The sequence below is a fragment of the Xenopus laevis genome, chromosome 1S (assembly GCF_017654675.1).
Source record: "Xenopus laevis strain J_2021 chromosome 1S, Xenopus_laevis_v10.1, whole genome shotgun sequence".
NCBI lineage: Eukaryota > Metazoa > Chordata > Amphibia > Anura > Pipidae > Xenopus > Xenopus laevis.
Window position 1 is genome coordinate 44,360,727 of NC_054372.1, and position 17,649 is coordinate 44,378,375.

The 17,649-nt window shown below is 37.8% G+C and overlaps 1 protein-coding gene across 2 annotated transcripts in view; it reads right to left on the minus strand.

The window, feature by feature from the left end:
- Nucleotides 1-17,649, minus strand: part of arfip1.S (ADP ribosylation factor interacting protein 1 S homeolog) — an 83,555-nt gene that overhangs the window by 2,544 nt on the left and 63,362 nt on the right. For both annotated transcript variants that reach the window (XM_018243258.2, XM_018243259.2), the window contains one exon: nucleotides 1,899-2,073. In XM_018243258.2, coding sequence (XP_018098747.1) covers nucleotides 1,899-2,073 — 175 coding nt within the window. The remainder of the gene's footprint in view (nucleotides 1-1,898; nucleotides 2,074-17,649) is intronic.

Genomic DNA, 17,649 nt, shown 5'->3' on the forward strand with positions numbered 1-17,649 from the left:
TGCGAACAAAATAAAATGCCAGGGGATGCAATGAAGGTGCTGAAAACATCCCCAAGCACAGAGTTACACTATAACAGAAATCATTTCCTTGACTCATTGCTATTCATGGACATACATAATAGCCAACTAATGTCTTACTAGCCCAGACTAAAGTAAATCTCACTCTACATCTGATCTCTACAAACCTCACTAAACACTATATTTCCCAACAAAACAAATCATTTCTGAAGATGAGCCAAGAAGTATAATTCAGTCTAAATTTCTCCACCTCCACACTGAACATATTTAGTCTCCTTTGAAGCAGCAACGGAATTTATAGGTTTTCTTTCTTTCTCAATCCCAAGCAAAGACAACTCTGTGCAGTAATTCTGAACTTAGTGTTGATGCATCGTCTCATTTGCTCTTTGAAGAGCATTACAGGAATGGAGATTTTACTATAAAACATACCAATGTTACAGATATAAAAAATAATTCACACCAAAAACAAACATACTGTGAGCTAATTTGCCTGGTTGCATGTTTCAAATAGCAGGTTTCAGGAACTGGGTTGTTCAGAGATTTCAATGATGATGATGGAGAGATAAAGCACATATTTCATAGCTTTTAGTACATGCAAATATGTTATATAGATGACATTAAAATAAGTAATTCCTAAAACATGTAAGGGCTTCTGCCATAATGTTAATAAAAAGCAGCTGTTATATGGTGCCTTATAGAAAGCTGCCTCAGATTGAATTTATGCAAGCATTCAGCTGATACAGAATATGACAAAATACAAAGGACAAGTAAAGTGGTATTCAATTGGGGGGGGACTGATTTGCCAGGCACTCCCTAGAAAAAAACAAATGCTTTTCACAGGACTGCTGCAAGGGATCCAAAGCTGGATTTATATCTGGAGCTGTTCTCCACTAGCCTGCCCCCTACATGGATTTCACAGCAAGTATATGGTGGTCAAGTTGAGAACTTTCAAACATTTTCCGGGGGAAAACAAATTCTACAAAAGCATAGAAGTAACTGAATGTAGTAGCTGAATGAAGCTCAGTGGAAAAGTGCCTAAAGGCAAGTGTGTTTTTTTTTTTTGCAGAATCTGAGTGCTAAAAAAAATGAGTAGGTGAGACTGGGAAAAAACTTATGTCCATCAAGTTAAACCTCTTTCGTCTGTGAGACTGCCTAACTGCTAGCTCATCCAGACAAACAACTGTGTAAAAAGTAAGCAACTGTATTCACTAGGGACCAAACACTGACACCCTCCCAAAATATATCACTTTCTTTTTCCTTTTAAGAGAGATGGTTAATCTAGTAACATTTGATCTTTAAAGTCTAAATGCGAAGTTATAACCAGATCAAAAAACTGTGGAAATTTCCACTATGACTAAGGGAGTGTATTCCCGAAACATGTATCTCTGCAGAACCTTGCAATAAAAACCTGCTTTTACCCGGAGTGCCGTCCTCCTGTTCGTTTTGCATAATAGATTTAGCTGTAGCAACGTCAGTCATCTGCAGAAAAGACCAAATCTGCAGCAAAGGCCACTATTAAGTGGAATAAAGGTTTGTGGGAGGTGGGGGAACAAAGCACAAGTAAGGCCCCATCTATACAGTTTAGCTTTAATCTCAAGTGCTCAACAGGAAACTTTTGCAAGATCTCAGTTATGAAGTAATGCTGGAGAAGTTGGAGTGTTTACATTCAATAACAGATAGAACTGCTATATAAAACCATGTAAGTGGACTATGTATTATCCTGGCAGATATATTAAATAGTTTCAAGGAAAATTTGGATTCCATTTTCGCAAGTGAGAAAGGCTACTGATAATAATAACTTCAGATGGAAGGGCAACTTTGGCAAATGAGATGAACTCTTTGGGTTTGTTGCCAAGCATGGTAACTTATGAAATGCATACCTTGTTCTCCTCCAGAAACTTGAGCTTGATGGAAACATCATTCCGCATATTGTCATACTTCTCCTTGTGGCTATGGAAAAGCTGCTGCGATTGTTCAATCTTTGGCAATGTGATGGCATCACGTGGGCCCATGTTAAGTTCTTCAAGGTCTGTACGGTATGCATCATATTCAACCCTACAGAGAACAACAACCCATCAGAAAGGAAATAGATACCAGTATAGTAAGTCTAGGTTACTGTGTGGCAGCGAAAGAAAAGAAATGCATGTTTTTCATTTTCTACACTGAACAGATGACATTTCAAATAAATATAGTTCTATTGCTTCTCTTGCCAGTCAGAGTTCGAATACCAAAATAGTGGGAAACAGCTCCCACCCTAACTGAACCAACATCAACACTCTATAAAACCTTGCTGCAAACCCCCCTTCTTTCAGAAGGCCTATCATAAGTGGTTGACCAGACCTCATGGAGGAGGACTGGGATGAGGCAACAGACATATCCCCGTGTAAAATGTCACAGGTGTGGGACAGAGGGGGACAACTTTCTTCTCATGGCCTGGTCCAGCAGTTATAAATCTCCTAGCAGATAAATTCGATTTTCCTATATTGCTAGCACCACAGGTGTGTAAACTAGGGGCCTTAGATGACCTTATAAACACTAACCATGCCAGATACAACTAGATACAGAACACTCCTATACTATGCAAGGAATATAATTGCAATGACATGGATGGGACCCAAACCCCTCACTGTACAAAACTGGATCACTCTGGTGAATGAACCCGCACCTCTTATCAAGCTTACCTCGCTAGCCAGAGGCTCTATAAAAAAATGTGAAAAGATCTGGTGGCCGTTGTGGGAGGCAGGACTAGGTGGTCACGGTTCCCTAGCGTGAATGAGATACTTCAAATTGACATATTTTAATGATTCAACGGTTTTTTGTAAACCCTAGTGTAGGAGATCTTGCTTGTTAATGTGTGTGGGTTGGGTGTAAGGCCTCACACAGACGAACAGACACCTGACCAATGTTCAAGTTGTTTGGAATATTGTATTAACAAATATTGCCTTAATCATATTGTCATAGGTTTGTTACTTTATTACTGGCATGTGTTTTGTGCCTTTTATGTCTAAAATCAATAACATTTATAATACCTTTAAAAAAAATTTTTTATTGGGAAGCAGGCAGATGTCATGACAGAGCATTATTCAGCAGCAAGGAACAAGAAAAGAATCAATGGCTATGTAGTTTTGTATCTGTTTTAGCATTCCCATTTTAAAGGAATAGTAACACCAAAAAATGAAGGGTTTTAAAGGAATGGTGCTATCATTTACAGTTGTCCTGCACAGCTAAAACTGTCATGTAGCCATGGGGCAGCCATTCAAGCACAGGATACACAGTAGATAACAGATATGTTCTGAAGAATCCCATTGTATACTACAGAGCTTATCAGTTATCTGTTGTTTATCCTGCGTTTTTTCAGCTTTCAGTGGCTGCCCCCATGGCTACACATCAGCTTGTTATATAAACTATAGTAAAGTTTCTAAAGCAAACACACCAGTTGTACCAGTGCAGGGAAACAGTACATTATATTTTCATTACTTTAAAACACTTTCATGTTTTGGTAGAACTGTTCAACGTTACTTTGGAAACTAGTTCAGTTGAATACAAGTTATAAAAGCAGAGTTATGAACATGATGTTTCCACCTTAGCCAGTTGGATAACACAAAGTGTGAACTGAATATTCTATCAAGTCTACTGTATATTCCCTTGTCCAACAGGAGTCCAATGAATAGGGCTTGCTCTGAACATACATTTTGCCTCAATTATAAAACATCTAATGTTTTGGTTATTTCTTGAACTAAACAGGAAAACTGAATCTACTCCATGCTTGGTCCTTGCTACTAAATGAGCAGTGCCCAGACAAACAGAAGTCCGTTATTTAGGGGTTATCTGTGCTCTGCTAATATAATAGGAACCAAAACATGAAGGAACATTCATTACACTCATGATACATTCATTTCACTGGGATACCAGGAAAACTCCCGGTGGGCCCAGGTGTCAGTGGGCCTCTTGCTTCTAACCATTTGGCCTATTTCATGGTCATTCCCTATTTTTAAGGCTTAATAATGGAAGAATAGAGTATAGTAAGTAGATATAAAAGACTAGGAGAATAAAGAGGTTAAGTTTGGATAGTGGGCCTATGGTCTAAGGTTTTCTGGTGGGCCCCTGGCATCCCAGTCCAACACTGCAAGGGGGTATTATGTCCCTTTAAAACAATCATTGCTGGCTGATGTTTCAGTGATGGAGCACCAACACGTGGACAGCAACATGAATGTCTGTCATCGAAGCCCTATCTTCAGCCGTACTCCACCCGCTTTGAACTGGAAATATGACAGAGAAGCTGCAACACTTGGATGAATTCTTTGGATCAATGCCTGTTTTGTTGCTACAATAACACCTTTCACGTGTTTCTTGTAATTTCCATTCACATTTACAGCATTATTTATATTGGGACTCCCAGAAACACAAGAGCACAAAAAAATAATTGGCTGAGCAATATGTTGAAGCATGCGGCACATACACATACGAGGAAACGTGCCAGGTCCAAGTGCACGTGTGAAGGCTGCAGGGGCTTTGGCAACAGACAACTCAAAAGCTTGTGCAATCAGACTAAACAAACTAATATGCAAACATTTATACAATTGCATATTCTGCTTTATTTAATTGAGATCCAGAAATGTACATGAATTTATACCAAAAAAAACCGTGTTAAAGTAGGTAGGCATTTGCTCTTAGATATACTTAAATAGATGCATACTATTTGCACCAGAACAATGACAAATATTAAAGGGGTTGTTCCCCTTTAAATTAACTTTTAGTATGATTAGAGGATGATATTCTGGGATAATTTGCAATTGGTTTTCATTTTTTATTATTTGTGGGTTTTGAGTTATTTAGCTTTTTATTCAGCAGCTCTTGAATTTGCATCTCAACCAATCTGGTAACTAGGGTCCAAATTACCCTAGCAACCATGCATTGATTTGAATAAGACTGGAATATGAATATGAAAGGCCTGAATAGAAGGATCAGTAATACAAAGTAGCAATAACAATACATTTGTAGCTTTACAGAGCATTTTTTTTTTATAGAAGCGACGCCCATTTGAAAGCTGCAAAGAGTCAGAAGAAAAAGGCAAATAACTATGAAACTATAAAAAATAAACAATGAAAACCAATTGAAAAGTTGCTTAGAATTGGACGTTCTATAACATAATAAAAGTTACCTTAAAGGTGAACCACCCCTTTAAAATAAAAACCTATACCCTCAGAACAATGTAGGTCTCTATAAAAATATATTACATAATATATTACACCCCACGCGAAGCTGCTTTGGAAAAACATAAGGTGAAAAATGGTCACAAATAGAAAGTAAATGAAAAAAAGTCTTTATTTCAGGTGAACGATCTGAACTGAACTAAATAAAAGTGGAAAGGCAAACAAGCCCTTTCATTATCTTATTAGTATTTCACACTCTTGAACTGTAATAAATATCAGAATATCTTCCTGGTAGAACATGATCTACAGCAGGGGTCCCCAAACTTTTTTACCTGTGAACCACATTCAAATTTAAAGAGAGTTGGGGAGCAACACAAGCATGAAAAAGTCCCTTAGGGTGCAAATAAGGGCTGTGATTGGCTATTTGGTAGCCCCTATGTGGACTGGCAGCCTACAAGAGGCTTTACTTGGCACTTTACTTAGTTTTTATTCAATTAAAACTTGCTTTCAAGCTCGGAATTCAAAAATAAGCACCTCCTTTGAGGACCCTGAGAGCAACATGTTGCTCGCGAGCTACTGGTTGGGGATCACTGATCTACAGCAATGGGATCTACAGCAAAGGTTTAGCCACTACAGGTTAAAGAATATTTCTTGAGCCAGTCAAGGATTCGAGATCACGTTTATCATGATTACTGAAACCTCAGTGCTTGTCTTTTAGCCATGCAGGCGTATAAAGTACCTGTACTGAAATTAAATGTTTTGGGTGGGGAAAGGGATTAGGGGTGGATTGAGGCTTTTACTAACACATAATCAACCAGCATCAGCACTGAAAGGTTTATACTTTGCTTGAAGTCTTATAAAATATTGAAATATTAGCACTGAATGGCAAATGTTTCCTAATTGCTTTGAATGTGAGCCCATTCATAAATAATGTGTAGTTAAATGTAACGTGTGATGGGTTATAGGTGTGAACATTGCTAAGACCAGGCATGTCTCTTGTCTTCATACAAATATATTAAATAATATATTACACCCCCCGCGAAGCTGCTTTGGAAAAACATAAGGTCATAAATGGTCACAAATAGAAAGTAAATGAAAAAAATTCTTTGTTTCAGGTGAACGATCTGAACTGAACCAAACCAAATAAAAGTGGAAAGGCGAACAAGCCCTTTCATTATCTTATTAGTATTTCACACTCTTAAACTATAATAAATATCAGAATATCATATCCTGGTAGAGCATGATCTACTACAGCAATGGGACCAGGGCAAAGGAGGCATTTTTTAATAAAAGTTTCTGTCTGATAAAATCTACTTCTCTTTTTACATAAACAGATTCTTATGTAATTATGAGCATTTGCATTCAAATATACGTGGAGAAGCTGTATTCAATGTTCCCTCTAATTACTCCTCAGCTTTGTGCGCAAAATAATTATTTTGTGCGCCCATTTTAAACTTTTAAAACATTGTATTTTCACACATACTTTGTGTGCACCACAATTTGTCGTGTGTGCTGGCTTCACAATTTGTGCATGTACACACACCTTACAGGGAACAGGCTGTATTGCTTGCCTCTTCCGTGGGAAACTACAGGTTTCCAAACAATGGTTAAATCATATTAAAGGAACAGTAACGCCAACAAATTAAAGTGTATTGAAGTAATGAAAATTGCATGTAATGAATATTGCCGTGCACTGGTAAAATTGATTTGTTTGCTCCAGAAACTCTACTATAGTTCATATAAACAAGCTGCTGTGTAGCTATGGCGGAAATTGAAAAAAGGCTATATGGCACAGGTTAAATAGTGGATAACAGATAACATTATGTTCTACAGAGCTTATCTGCTGTGTAACCTGAGCCTTTTCACCTTTGAATGGCTGCCCCCATTGCTACACAGCAGCTTATTTATATAAACAGTAGTGTTTCTGAAGCAAACACACCAGTGCAGCACTGAATTATATTTTTATTACTTTAAAACACTTTCATGTTTTTATTTTACTGTTCCTTTAAACAATGACAGAATGTGTTATTATGATGTATAATTCAGTGCTTGCCTGGAGCATAGAAGCCATGCCGTACAAATTCTAATAAAACTGTACAAATAAGTATAAATTCCAATACATGGGATGAAATGCCCCGAGACAACGGTTATTTTTGGTTTGTTCTTCATCTGAGCAATCCAATGAAAAACAGAATATTCTAATGAAGACAAGAGACATGCCTGGTCTTAACAATGTTCACACCTATAACCCATCACACGTTACATTTAACTACACATTATTTATGAATGGGTTCACATTCAAAGCAATTAGGAAACATTTGATTGCCATTCAGTGCTAATATTTCAATGTTTTATAAGACTTCAAACAAAGTATAAACCTTTCAGTGATGCTGCTGGTTGATTATGTGTTAGTAAAAGCCTCAAGCCACCCCTAATCCCTTTCTCCACCCAAAACATTTAATTTCAGTACAGGTACTTTATACGCCTGCATGGCTAAACGAAAAGCACTGAGGTTTCAGTAATCATGATTCACGTGATTCACATGATCTCAAATCCTTGACTGGCTCAAGAAATGGTGGGACATTCACTAAGATTCGTAGTTGCGCCAGTGTCTGCTTCGCCGCGCTTAGCCAGGCGTATTTTCACCAGCGCTACGCAAATTCAATAAAATCCGAAGTTGCGCTGAGGGGATGCGTAAGGTTGCGAAGTTGCCCTAGCGTTAATTCGCCAAGCAAAGCAAAGTTACGCTAGCGATGCTTAATTTGCATACAGCGCAAAATTGAAGTTACAATGGAGATATATGTAGCAGCACTACACAAGCCTGGGAAACCTTCAAAACCGCAAATAACATTTTTATTTATTTAAATTTTTTTTATATTCCTTACAGATTGAATGCATCACTGGTGCTTAGGATTCACTGAGCGTTGTTAGATTTACAACTTGTTTTTGTTACTTTAATTTCTTAAAGGGAAAAAAGAGCAGTGTAAAGTCTTAATAGCTGAAAACTGCCAGCATTTTAGCCATGATGCCAGAACTTAGTTTCCACCTAAATATGGGACACAGACTTTAATATGCCATGTCAAGAATTAGGAATGCATCGAATCCACTATTTTGGATTCAGTCGAACCCCCGAGTCCTTCGCGAAAGGTTAGGCCAAAACAAATCCAAATTTGCATATGCAAATTAGGGGTGGGATGGAGAAAACATTTTTGTTCCAAATCCAGGATTCGGTTCGGGATTCGACCAGGTTTCGGCCTTTTTCAGCAGGATTGGGATTCGGCCGAATCCTTGTGCCTGGCTGAACCAAATCCTAATTTGCATATGTAAATTAGGGGCGGGTAGGGAAATCACGTGACTTTTCGTCACAAAAGAAGAATTTTTTCCACTTTTTCCTTTCCTGCCCGTAATTTGTAAATACAAATTAAGATTCGGATTCGGTTCAATATTCAGCCGAATCTTTCACCAAGGATTCAGCAGAATCCCAAATAGTAGATTCGGTGGAATTCCAAATAGTGGATTCGGTGCATCCCTACTAATTTGCATATGCAAATCAAGATTCAGATTTGGTTCAGCCTGGCAGAAGGATTCGGCTGGATCCGAATCCTGCTGAAAAAGGCCGAATCCTGGATTCAGTGCATCCCTATCAAGAATAAGAGGACCGCAACAGCGCATCACACAAATGGCATTTCCCTTACATCAAATTCCACTTTACACACCTACAAATATATAGGCACCTATTTCCATATGGAACGTGTTTTGCAACATTCACAAATTAAAATAAACATGCATTTGTACAATGAAATATAAAATTAAGACAAAGTAAAAAAAAATCAATATATGGAATTTCAATCTTCTAGGTAAGCTCATGAAGATACATCCCTCCCTACTGCATGGAGCGCCAGCACCTGTGCCACATTCAAAGCTTTTTTATTTTGCCAGTTCGATTTGTGCACCAATGCCCATGCAGTTTGCTTGCCCCTCATTGATTTACCAGCACCCATTAGTGCAGCCCTTCTGCTGAACCCCAAGTGAAAAAGGATGTACCAAGCACAGAAATATCCACTATGTGGTTATTGCACTGAAACCAGAATCTTAAACAAATTGTTCAGTATAGAAATAAAAACTGGGCAAATGGATAGGCAAAATAAGAAATGTTTCTAATATAGTTAATTAGCCAAAAATGTAATGTATAAAGGCTGAAGTGACTGGATGTCTAACATAACAGAACTACTTCTTGGTTTCCACTGATTGGTTACAAGGCAGTAACCAATCAGAGACTTAAGGGGGGCCACATGGGTCATAACTGTTGCTTTTGAATCTGAGCTGAATGCTGAGGATCAATTACAAACTCACTGAACACTTATGTCCCATGTGGCCCCCCTTCAAGTCAATGACTAACTCAGAGTTAGAGAGCTGAAAAGCAGGAAGTAGTGTTCTGGCTATTATGTTAGACATCCAGTCACTCCAGCCTTTATACATTACATGTTGGCCTAACTAACTATTATTAGAAACATTTTTTATTTTGCACAGCCTATCTATTTACCCAGTTTTTATTTATACACTTAACTATTCCTTTAAGCAAAGTGGGGCCCAGATCTTGTTTTTCCCCAGGTCCCTCCATTGTTTTGTTCTGGTGTTTGGCAATCCCTCTCATGTGAGATTTGCTGCTCATGTGATCTAAATGAGTGAATCAGTGAAATGTAAAATTGCTATAGAAAAGGATATTGCAGCAAGCAGTAAAAAAAATCCAAAATTATTTTTTAAATATGTCAATAGTAAAAAAATGAAGCAGGAAGGGGTGGGACCCTTACTATCAGAGGGGGGTCAGCTGGTTGATGAAAACAAAATAAAAGCGCAGATTCTGAACTCGTATTTTTCATCTGTCTACACAAATGAAGAACCAGTAAGTGAAGGTTTCCTTCTTAACACTCCCAATTCTAGTAATACAACTAATGATGAATGGTTCACACATGAAGAAATTCAAAAGAGACTTGAACATGTTAAGATTAACAAAGGTCCAGGGCCAGATGGTATTCATCCCAGGGTAATTAGCGAGCTTAGCTCTGTGATTGCCAAACCTCTTTACTTAATTTTTCAGGATTCATTGAGATCTGGCATAGTGCCGAGAGACTGGCGAATTGCTAATGTGGTGCCTCTATTCAAAAAAGGATCCCGTTCTCAGCCTCAAAACTATAGGCCAGTTAGTCTGACGTCAGTATTAGGAAAGCTTTTCGAAGGGTTAATAAAGGATAAGATACTGGACTTCATAGCAAATCATAATACTATGAGTGTATGCCAGCATGGTTTTATGCATAATAGATCTTGCCAGACTAACTTAATTTCTTTTTACGAGAATGTAAGTAGAGATCTTGATTCTGGGATGGCAGTGGATGTGATTTACTTAGATTTTGCTAAAGCATTTGATACAGTGCCACACAAAAGGTTACTGGTTAAATTAAGGAATGTTGGCCTGGAACATAGTATTTGTACCTGGATAGAGAACTGGCTAAAAGATAGACTACAAAGAGTGGTGGTAAATGGAACATTTTCTAATTGGACCAGTGTTGTTAGTGGAGTACCGCAGGGCTCTGTACTAGGTCCCTTGCTTTTCAACTTGTTTATTAATGACCTGGAGGTGGGCATTGAAAGTACCGTTTCTATTTTTGCAGATGATACTAAATTGTGCAGAACTATAGGTTCCATGCAGGATGCTGCCACTTTGCAAAGTGATCTGTCTAAACTGGAAAACTGGGCAGCAAACTGGAAAATGAGGTTCAACGTTGATAAATGCAAGGTTATGCACTTTGGCAAAAATAATATAAATGCAAGTTATACACTAAATGGCGATGTGTTGGGAGTTTCCGTAAATGAAAAGGATCTAGGGGTCTTTGTAGATAACACGTTGTCTAATTCTGGGCAGTGTCATTCTGTGACTACTAAAGCAAATAAAGTTCTGTCTTGCATAAAAAAGGGCATTAACTCAAGGGATGAAAACATAATTATGCCTCTTTATAGGTCCCTGGTGAGGCCTCATCTGGAGTATGCAGTGCAGTTTTGGACTCCAGTCCTTAAGAGGGATATAAATGAGCTGGAGAGAGTGCAGAGACGTGCAACTAAATTGGTTAGAGGGACGGAAGACTTAAATTATGAGGGTAGACTGTCAAGGTTGGGGTTGTTTTCTCTGGGAAAAAAGGCGCTTGCGAGGGGACATGATTACACTTTACAAGTACATTAGAGGACATTATAGACAAATGGCAGGGGACCTTTTTACCCATAAAGTGGATCACCGTACCAGAGGCCACCCCTTTAGACTAGAAGAAAAGAACTTTCATTTGAAGCAACGTAGAGGGTTCTTCACAGTCAGGACAGTGAGGTTGTGGAATGCACTGCCGGGTGATTTTGTGATGGCTGATTCAGTTAATGCCTTTAAGAATGGCTTGGATGATTTTTTGAACAGACATAATATCAAAGGCTATTGTGATACTAAACTCTATAGTTAGTATAGGTATGGGTATATAGAATTTTAATTAAAAGTAGGGAGGGGTGTGTGTATCGATGCTGGGTTTTCATTTGGAGGGGTTGAACTTGATGGACTTTGTCTTTTTTCAACCCAATTTAACTATGTAACTATGTAACTATGTAACTATGTAGCTATCCAGGTGCAGCTAAAACACATGGGATTCATTTGTTTTGGCACGACTCAACAGAGTGGACCACTATGGAACTGTGCCAAACATGGTAGACTTAAGGATTAAGCAGGCAGTGTCTGAAGAACTAAATGGAGATTGATACAATGATATGTTGATATTTGGCAGCTACAGAATCAACAGGATAAAGAGGTGCAAGTCTTGTACAATTGATTTCATCGGTAATACAGGGCCAAAATTACTACATTTCCACACACACATTTTGAGATATCTTTATTCAAAGCATCAGATAAACTCTGCAAGAACAGGCTTGCGAGACCTGGAAAAAAAAATTCTGCAGCTACCGAATAAATCAACAACAAATGTGAGAACATATTAAAATGTTTCACAAGCTGCAATTAAACGGAACTTCTACTTCACTAGATACAGTACAATTTGGCACAGGAGACAGTGCTGACAATATGCTAAATGCTGAAGACTTTGCTCATAGCTGAATGCATTAAAGGTTTATAAATCAAAAAACGTGACGACTAATCTACAAGAAAATGTTTTTCAGAACCCATTCACATGCTAGTTGTTACCAGAACCATAATATTCACCAGCCTCTTGGAGGGTAAATATATTCTTTATAAATTATGTTTCAAAAACTCTCATGCTGCCCAAATTACAAATCTGAAGGTGACCATCGATGTAACAATTACAATCTTTTCTGGAAAAGATTGTTTGTTTCATTACGCATGAATCGAGCTGAATCGTCAGATACACAGGTAGAAACAATAGAATTCTACCTGTATCTGACCTGTATGGCCACCTTTACATTAAGGGGATTATTTATTAAAGTCTGAATGCCAAAAACGTTATTTCTTATACCCCGAGGATGAAAAAAAAAAGTCAGAATCTGAAAATTCAGCATCTCAGACCTGCGAGGTTGTATATTAGTTAATGGGTGAAGTCCCAAAAATATCCTTATCTGCGCTTCGTTTTGTGCAAAAAGCTGAAGATTTTGTGCGGAAAATCTGAAAAATGCATACGATTCGAATTTTAGGATAATTTTCCAGATTTTTTTTTGTTTTTTCCCCCAACTGAAATTTTTCAGGAAAATGTATTGAAAAATAATGGGAAACAACCAGTGCCGATTTGGTCGAAGTATATTTCAAGGAAAAAATGGGGTAAATTCGGATTTTGATAAATATCCCCCTAAAAGTTTTGATTCAACTTTTATTTAAGACAGATCAGAGCATAACGTGTTAGATGTGTGGTCATCAAACAGCACAGGACTGATGCATGGACATGTACTGAGCAAAGACAACCACTAGTGTTAACTGCTATTCTTCACCAGTTCTCCTTATTCCATAATGTAATGATAACACTGTGGCATACATGCCTTTGTAACACACACATATAAAGATATGGAAGTGCCTGGAGCACTTGTCCTACAACTATATATATACACACACACACACACACACACACACACACAACTGCTTGCAATCCTATAGTATTCAACAGTGGTTCACACTCAATATAGACATGGAATAATGACAATATTTTTCACAGGCATTTCACCTTCTATATGGACAAGACCCTGTAACCATCCTGACACAAAACATGTTATTTCTTGTAATTCTACAGTCTCTACTGCACTGCAAGGGAGTGGGTAGGGGGGAAGATAGACCACCATATCTCACATCATTAATATATTGTCTCCTCACCAATTGTGGATATCTAGGTAAGATCATATAGATAACATTTACTACACTGTATCTTCTCCCCTGACCTTCTGAGCTACCAGTGCTGACCCTAAGGTTGATCCAGTGTCAATCAAGAGGGAAAGCCAAGAATGGGCCAGTTATTGGAGTGGTCTGATATTGTAACAACAATTTAACTATTGTATACATGGAAAGCCCATGCTTGTTCAACATCAGACAATTGGTGCCAACATCAAAACATTCATAATATATATACAAACATCTATAGCTCCCATCCTTAAAGTAAAGTAATCTACTGAATTTAAAGGGCATCTGGTGCTATATAGTACAAAGTGCTTGGCCACAAAAAATTTTTTTATCGGAGGTCGGAGAGAACCTTTGTTTTTACTGAACTGGAGAGCACACTTGGTTTGGGACTTTAATCATTTTTTAATTATTGCACACAGAAATATTTGCAAGAAATTATAGTTAAAGAAAAGATGAATTTACAGGCTGGGATCTAATAAATGTAGAGAAACATTCAACTGTTAAAGTGACTGTAATGGCTGGTAGAAATCATGGTAAAACATGTAAATGTAAATAATTTTAAATATATATCAGGCATATCCCATAATGTGGAAAAAAAATCTGGGCTGATTTCAGACGTTTTATATGTGGCCCGTGTACAAGACTGGACCCTTCATTTGATTACTGCTATTCTATGTCAAAAAATGTTGATGATAAATGCATGGCGGCTCAACCCCCTACAGTCCTGCTTGGATTGCACTGGTCAATAAAGCTCTTCCACTGTTTAAATTAACCTACAAGGCCTGGGGCTGCCCAGGAAAATGTTAAAGATTTGGCTTGCCTGGTTATATGCCAACCCAACTAATCTACAAGGTCATAAAATAATTGGACTATTCCAACTCAAGCTTGGGTATTGTCTTTCACACATTTACGTTCCTGTTCATCGTGTAGGTTCTCGCTCTACGACATATGTATATAAATTCATGTACCGTGTACAGGTGTGCTTTGCAGACAATATTATTACATGACTGTCCTTTCTACTTTCTTCTTTTCCTCCTGGAGTTAACATTAAAATGCATAAATAAAAACTTTTTGTGCCATCAGCCCAAGAACAGAATTTCACTAGATTATTGACCTTTAAGAAATCTGACAGATCAATGTATTACTCTGTAATTCCTTCTAGTGGCTGCTTATTTCCCTTCTGCTCACAGACGCTGTCCTTGCTATCCAGTTTCCAAACAGTAAAATACCCCATAACCCTTTCTGACAAGGTGGTCCTAATCTTTTGTTCAAATAGACAAATAAATGTTACGTTTTCTGATGCAAAAATCACAGTTGAAGCAGATGCAGCCATAAACGTTAGCTACTAAGCGGACAGTCAGATGGATGGCTTGGCCTTGGATTCATTCTACACTGTTTGTTCAAGAGAATTCCTCAGAGTAACAACCTTCCATGTAAGGTGTTTATTGTCTGACCTGGGATGAGCACATTGTATGAAGGAGTCCGTGTACTCTTGACCTTATAGGTCATCCATTCATATTTTGACGGGATTGTCCAACTGTTTACTAAGCGTGTTTCAGAAATGTCAATGGTTTTATCAACCAATTGTTTGGTCAGGGAATACACATTGTCTGGGGTTTTAAATGGATGAAACCTGGTAGTTGACTGCTTTAAATATCTAAAGGTTTTGTGACCAGAGGCATATTTACCATATAGGCCCATGCCTAGGCAGCCTAAAGAGGAAGCCCTCGGAGACCTGTATGGCGAATACAAAAATATTTTAAAAATAAATAAAAACCTCTTCAACTGCTGCCAAATACTTTGCTAAAAAATCTGTCAACAGAGGTGGGGTGGGATACCTTGTGTGGGGCACAACTGAAAATGATGTCACACAAAGGATAATTGGGTCATGATGTCACTTCAACAGCTGAGCTGTCATTGCAATGCACCAATGAACGCACAGAGGTCCAGTGCCTAGCTCAGCACAGGACCAAAATTGAAATGGTTTGTGGCCATAACAGTTACAAACTACTTGAGTAAATCACACAAACAAAAGATCTATAAGGAGATACAACTGCTATCCAATTAAAATATATAACTGTAATGTTGAGAGTGCATCCATCACTTAGTGAAACTTGTCCCTGACCTTGTTCTCCCATCCCAAGCTTAGAACTTTGCTCTTATTTACCCAAATCATTTGACACCTATAATGATGCAGTTTAGAAGCAGGATTACAACAGAAGTAGTAAACTAAACCAGTGAAATATTACGGAGGATTCAAAAGTGTGCAGTAAACGGAGACTCGTCATATGGCTCAGCACAATTCACTGGATTTTAGCAACAAGAACCCAACAAGAAAGTCCTGGTGACAGCACTTAAGTGAGCTCTCTGTTGCCTCTGGTGAGTAACTTTCATCTTCGTTTAGTGTGCGTAAATAATGAATGTACAACACTACATATGGTAACATTATATTATGTATAATATTGCTTGAGTGAACATTTAATTGGCCACTCCTCAGTATTGTATTGCAGGATTAAGCACCCTGTTTCTCATAAAATGCTTTCTTGCCGTGTTGCAAGCTAATAGTAATAATCTGCAAAGCGTTTGAATGTTTGCCCTATGTCTGCGTGTGTTTCCTCTAACCACTCGGGTTTCTTTCTACACTGCTAATGGCTTGTCATGAAGTTGAAACCAGTATATTTTCCGAATTAATGTTGTTGGGATATAGTTCGCTAGTGATTTTAAAGGCAGTTTATAATGCCAGATCTGTTATGTCAGTTCCCTACTAAACATCCAGTACACAACAAAATACAAGTAGGTGCTATATTCTTTTTTAGTACAAAAATGTTATGGAAGCTTTCACTGCAAGCTCATTTGCATTTATAAATGTTGATTGTACCCTCCACCCTAACAAGCCTCCCCCAGGGCCTGCAGCAGAGAAACATCCCCACATCATGATGCTAATCTACCTGCCTGTATGTTTTTGGAGTGTGGGAGGAATATGGAGTACCTGGAGGAAACCTACACAGACATGAGAAAACATACAAACTCCTTGCAGATGGTGCCCTAGTTGGAGTTCAGCTCAAGACCCAAACACTGCAAGATGACAATGTTAACCACTGAGCCACAATCTCCAAAGCATAGTCTCAGCCACTGGGGCTGGTGATGCATTCAGAATTGTCTGAGGTCCCGAGCATTCTGGATAACAGGTCCCTTAGCTGTACTTGAGAAACCATGCCTACTAACAGGTGATGCCCATTAAACTACTTATGTGATTGGAAAGGATTTGGCCATACCAGTGATAATCTAGGTGTGCCTTTTTGTGTTAACTGATTTAAATCACAGTGATTCAATATTTTGTGACAAAACATGAAATCCGCTGTGATTCAATGTTCTAAGAGAATAAAATATAAAAACAAGTAAGGGGCTAAACATTTTTTATGTGCACTGTATGTAAGCAAAGCAATACAGCAGCTCCTATTCACGTGCACAAATGCAAATATCCAGAGAGGGAAGTACATTAGGCTCCAATGTTTTTTACACTTTCTACAGAATAGGGGTGGATCACCTTTAGGTTTATTTTTAGTATGTTATAGAATGGCCAATTCTAAGCAACTTTTCAATTAGGTGTCAATATTTATTTTTTATAGTTTATGAATTATTTGCCTTCTTCTTCGGACTCTTTGCAGGGGTCACTGACCCATCTAAAAACAAATGCCCTGTAAGGCTACAACTGTATTGTTATTGCTACTTATTATGGCTCATCTCTCTATTCATGCCTCTCCTATTCATATAGGAGTCTCTTATTGATGACGGTCCCGTGTGGACCGAAACGCGTTGGCATGTGGTTGTAGGAATAAAAGATTATTTTTTCTTTATAAAATAGGATACCACGAGTGCTTTCTACAGTTTGAAATTAATAATGTTTGGAAGCACCCGGCCAATGACATGAAGATTGGGGAGTGCAGATGAATGAGAGATATAGATATATATATATATAGATAGAGATATATATATATATATATATATATATATATATATATATATATATATATATATATATATATATATATATATATATATATATATATTATATATATATATATATAATACTAA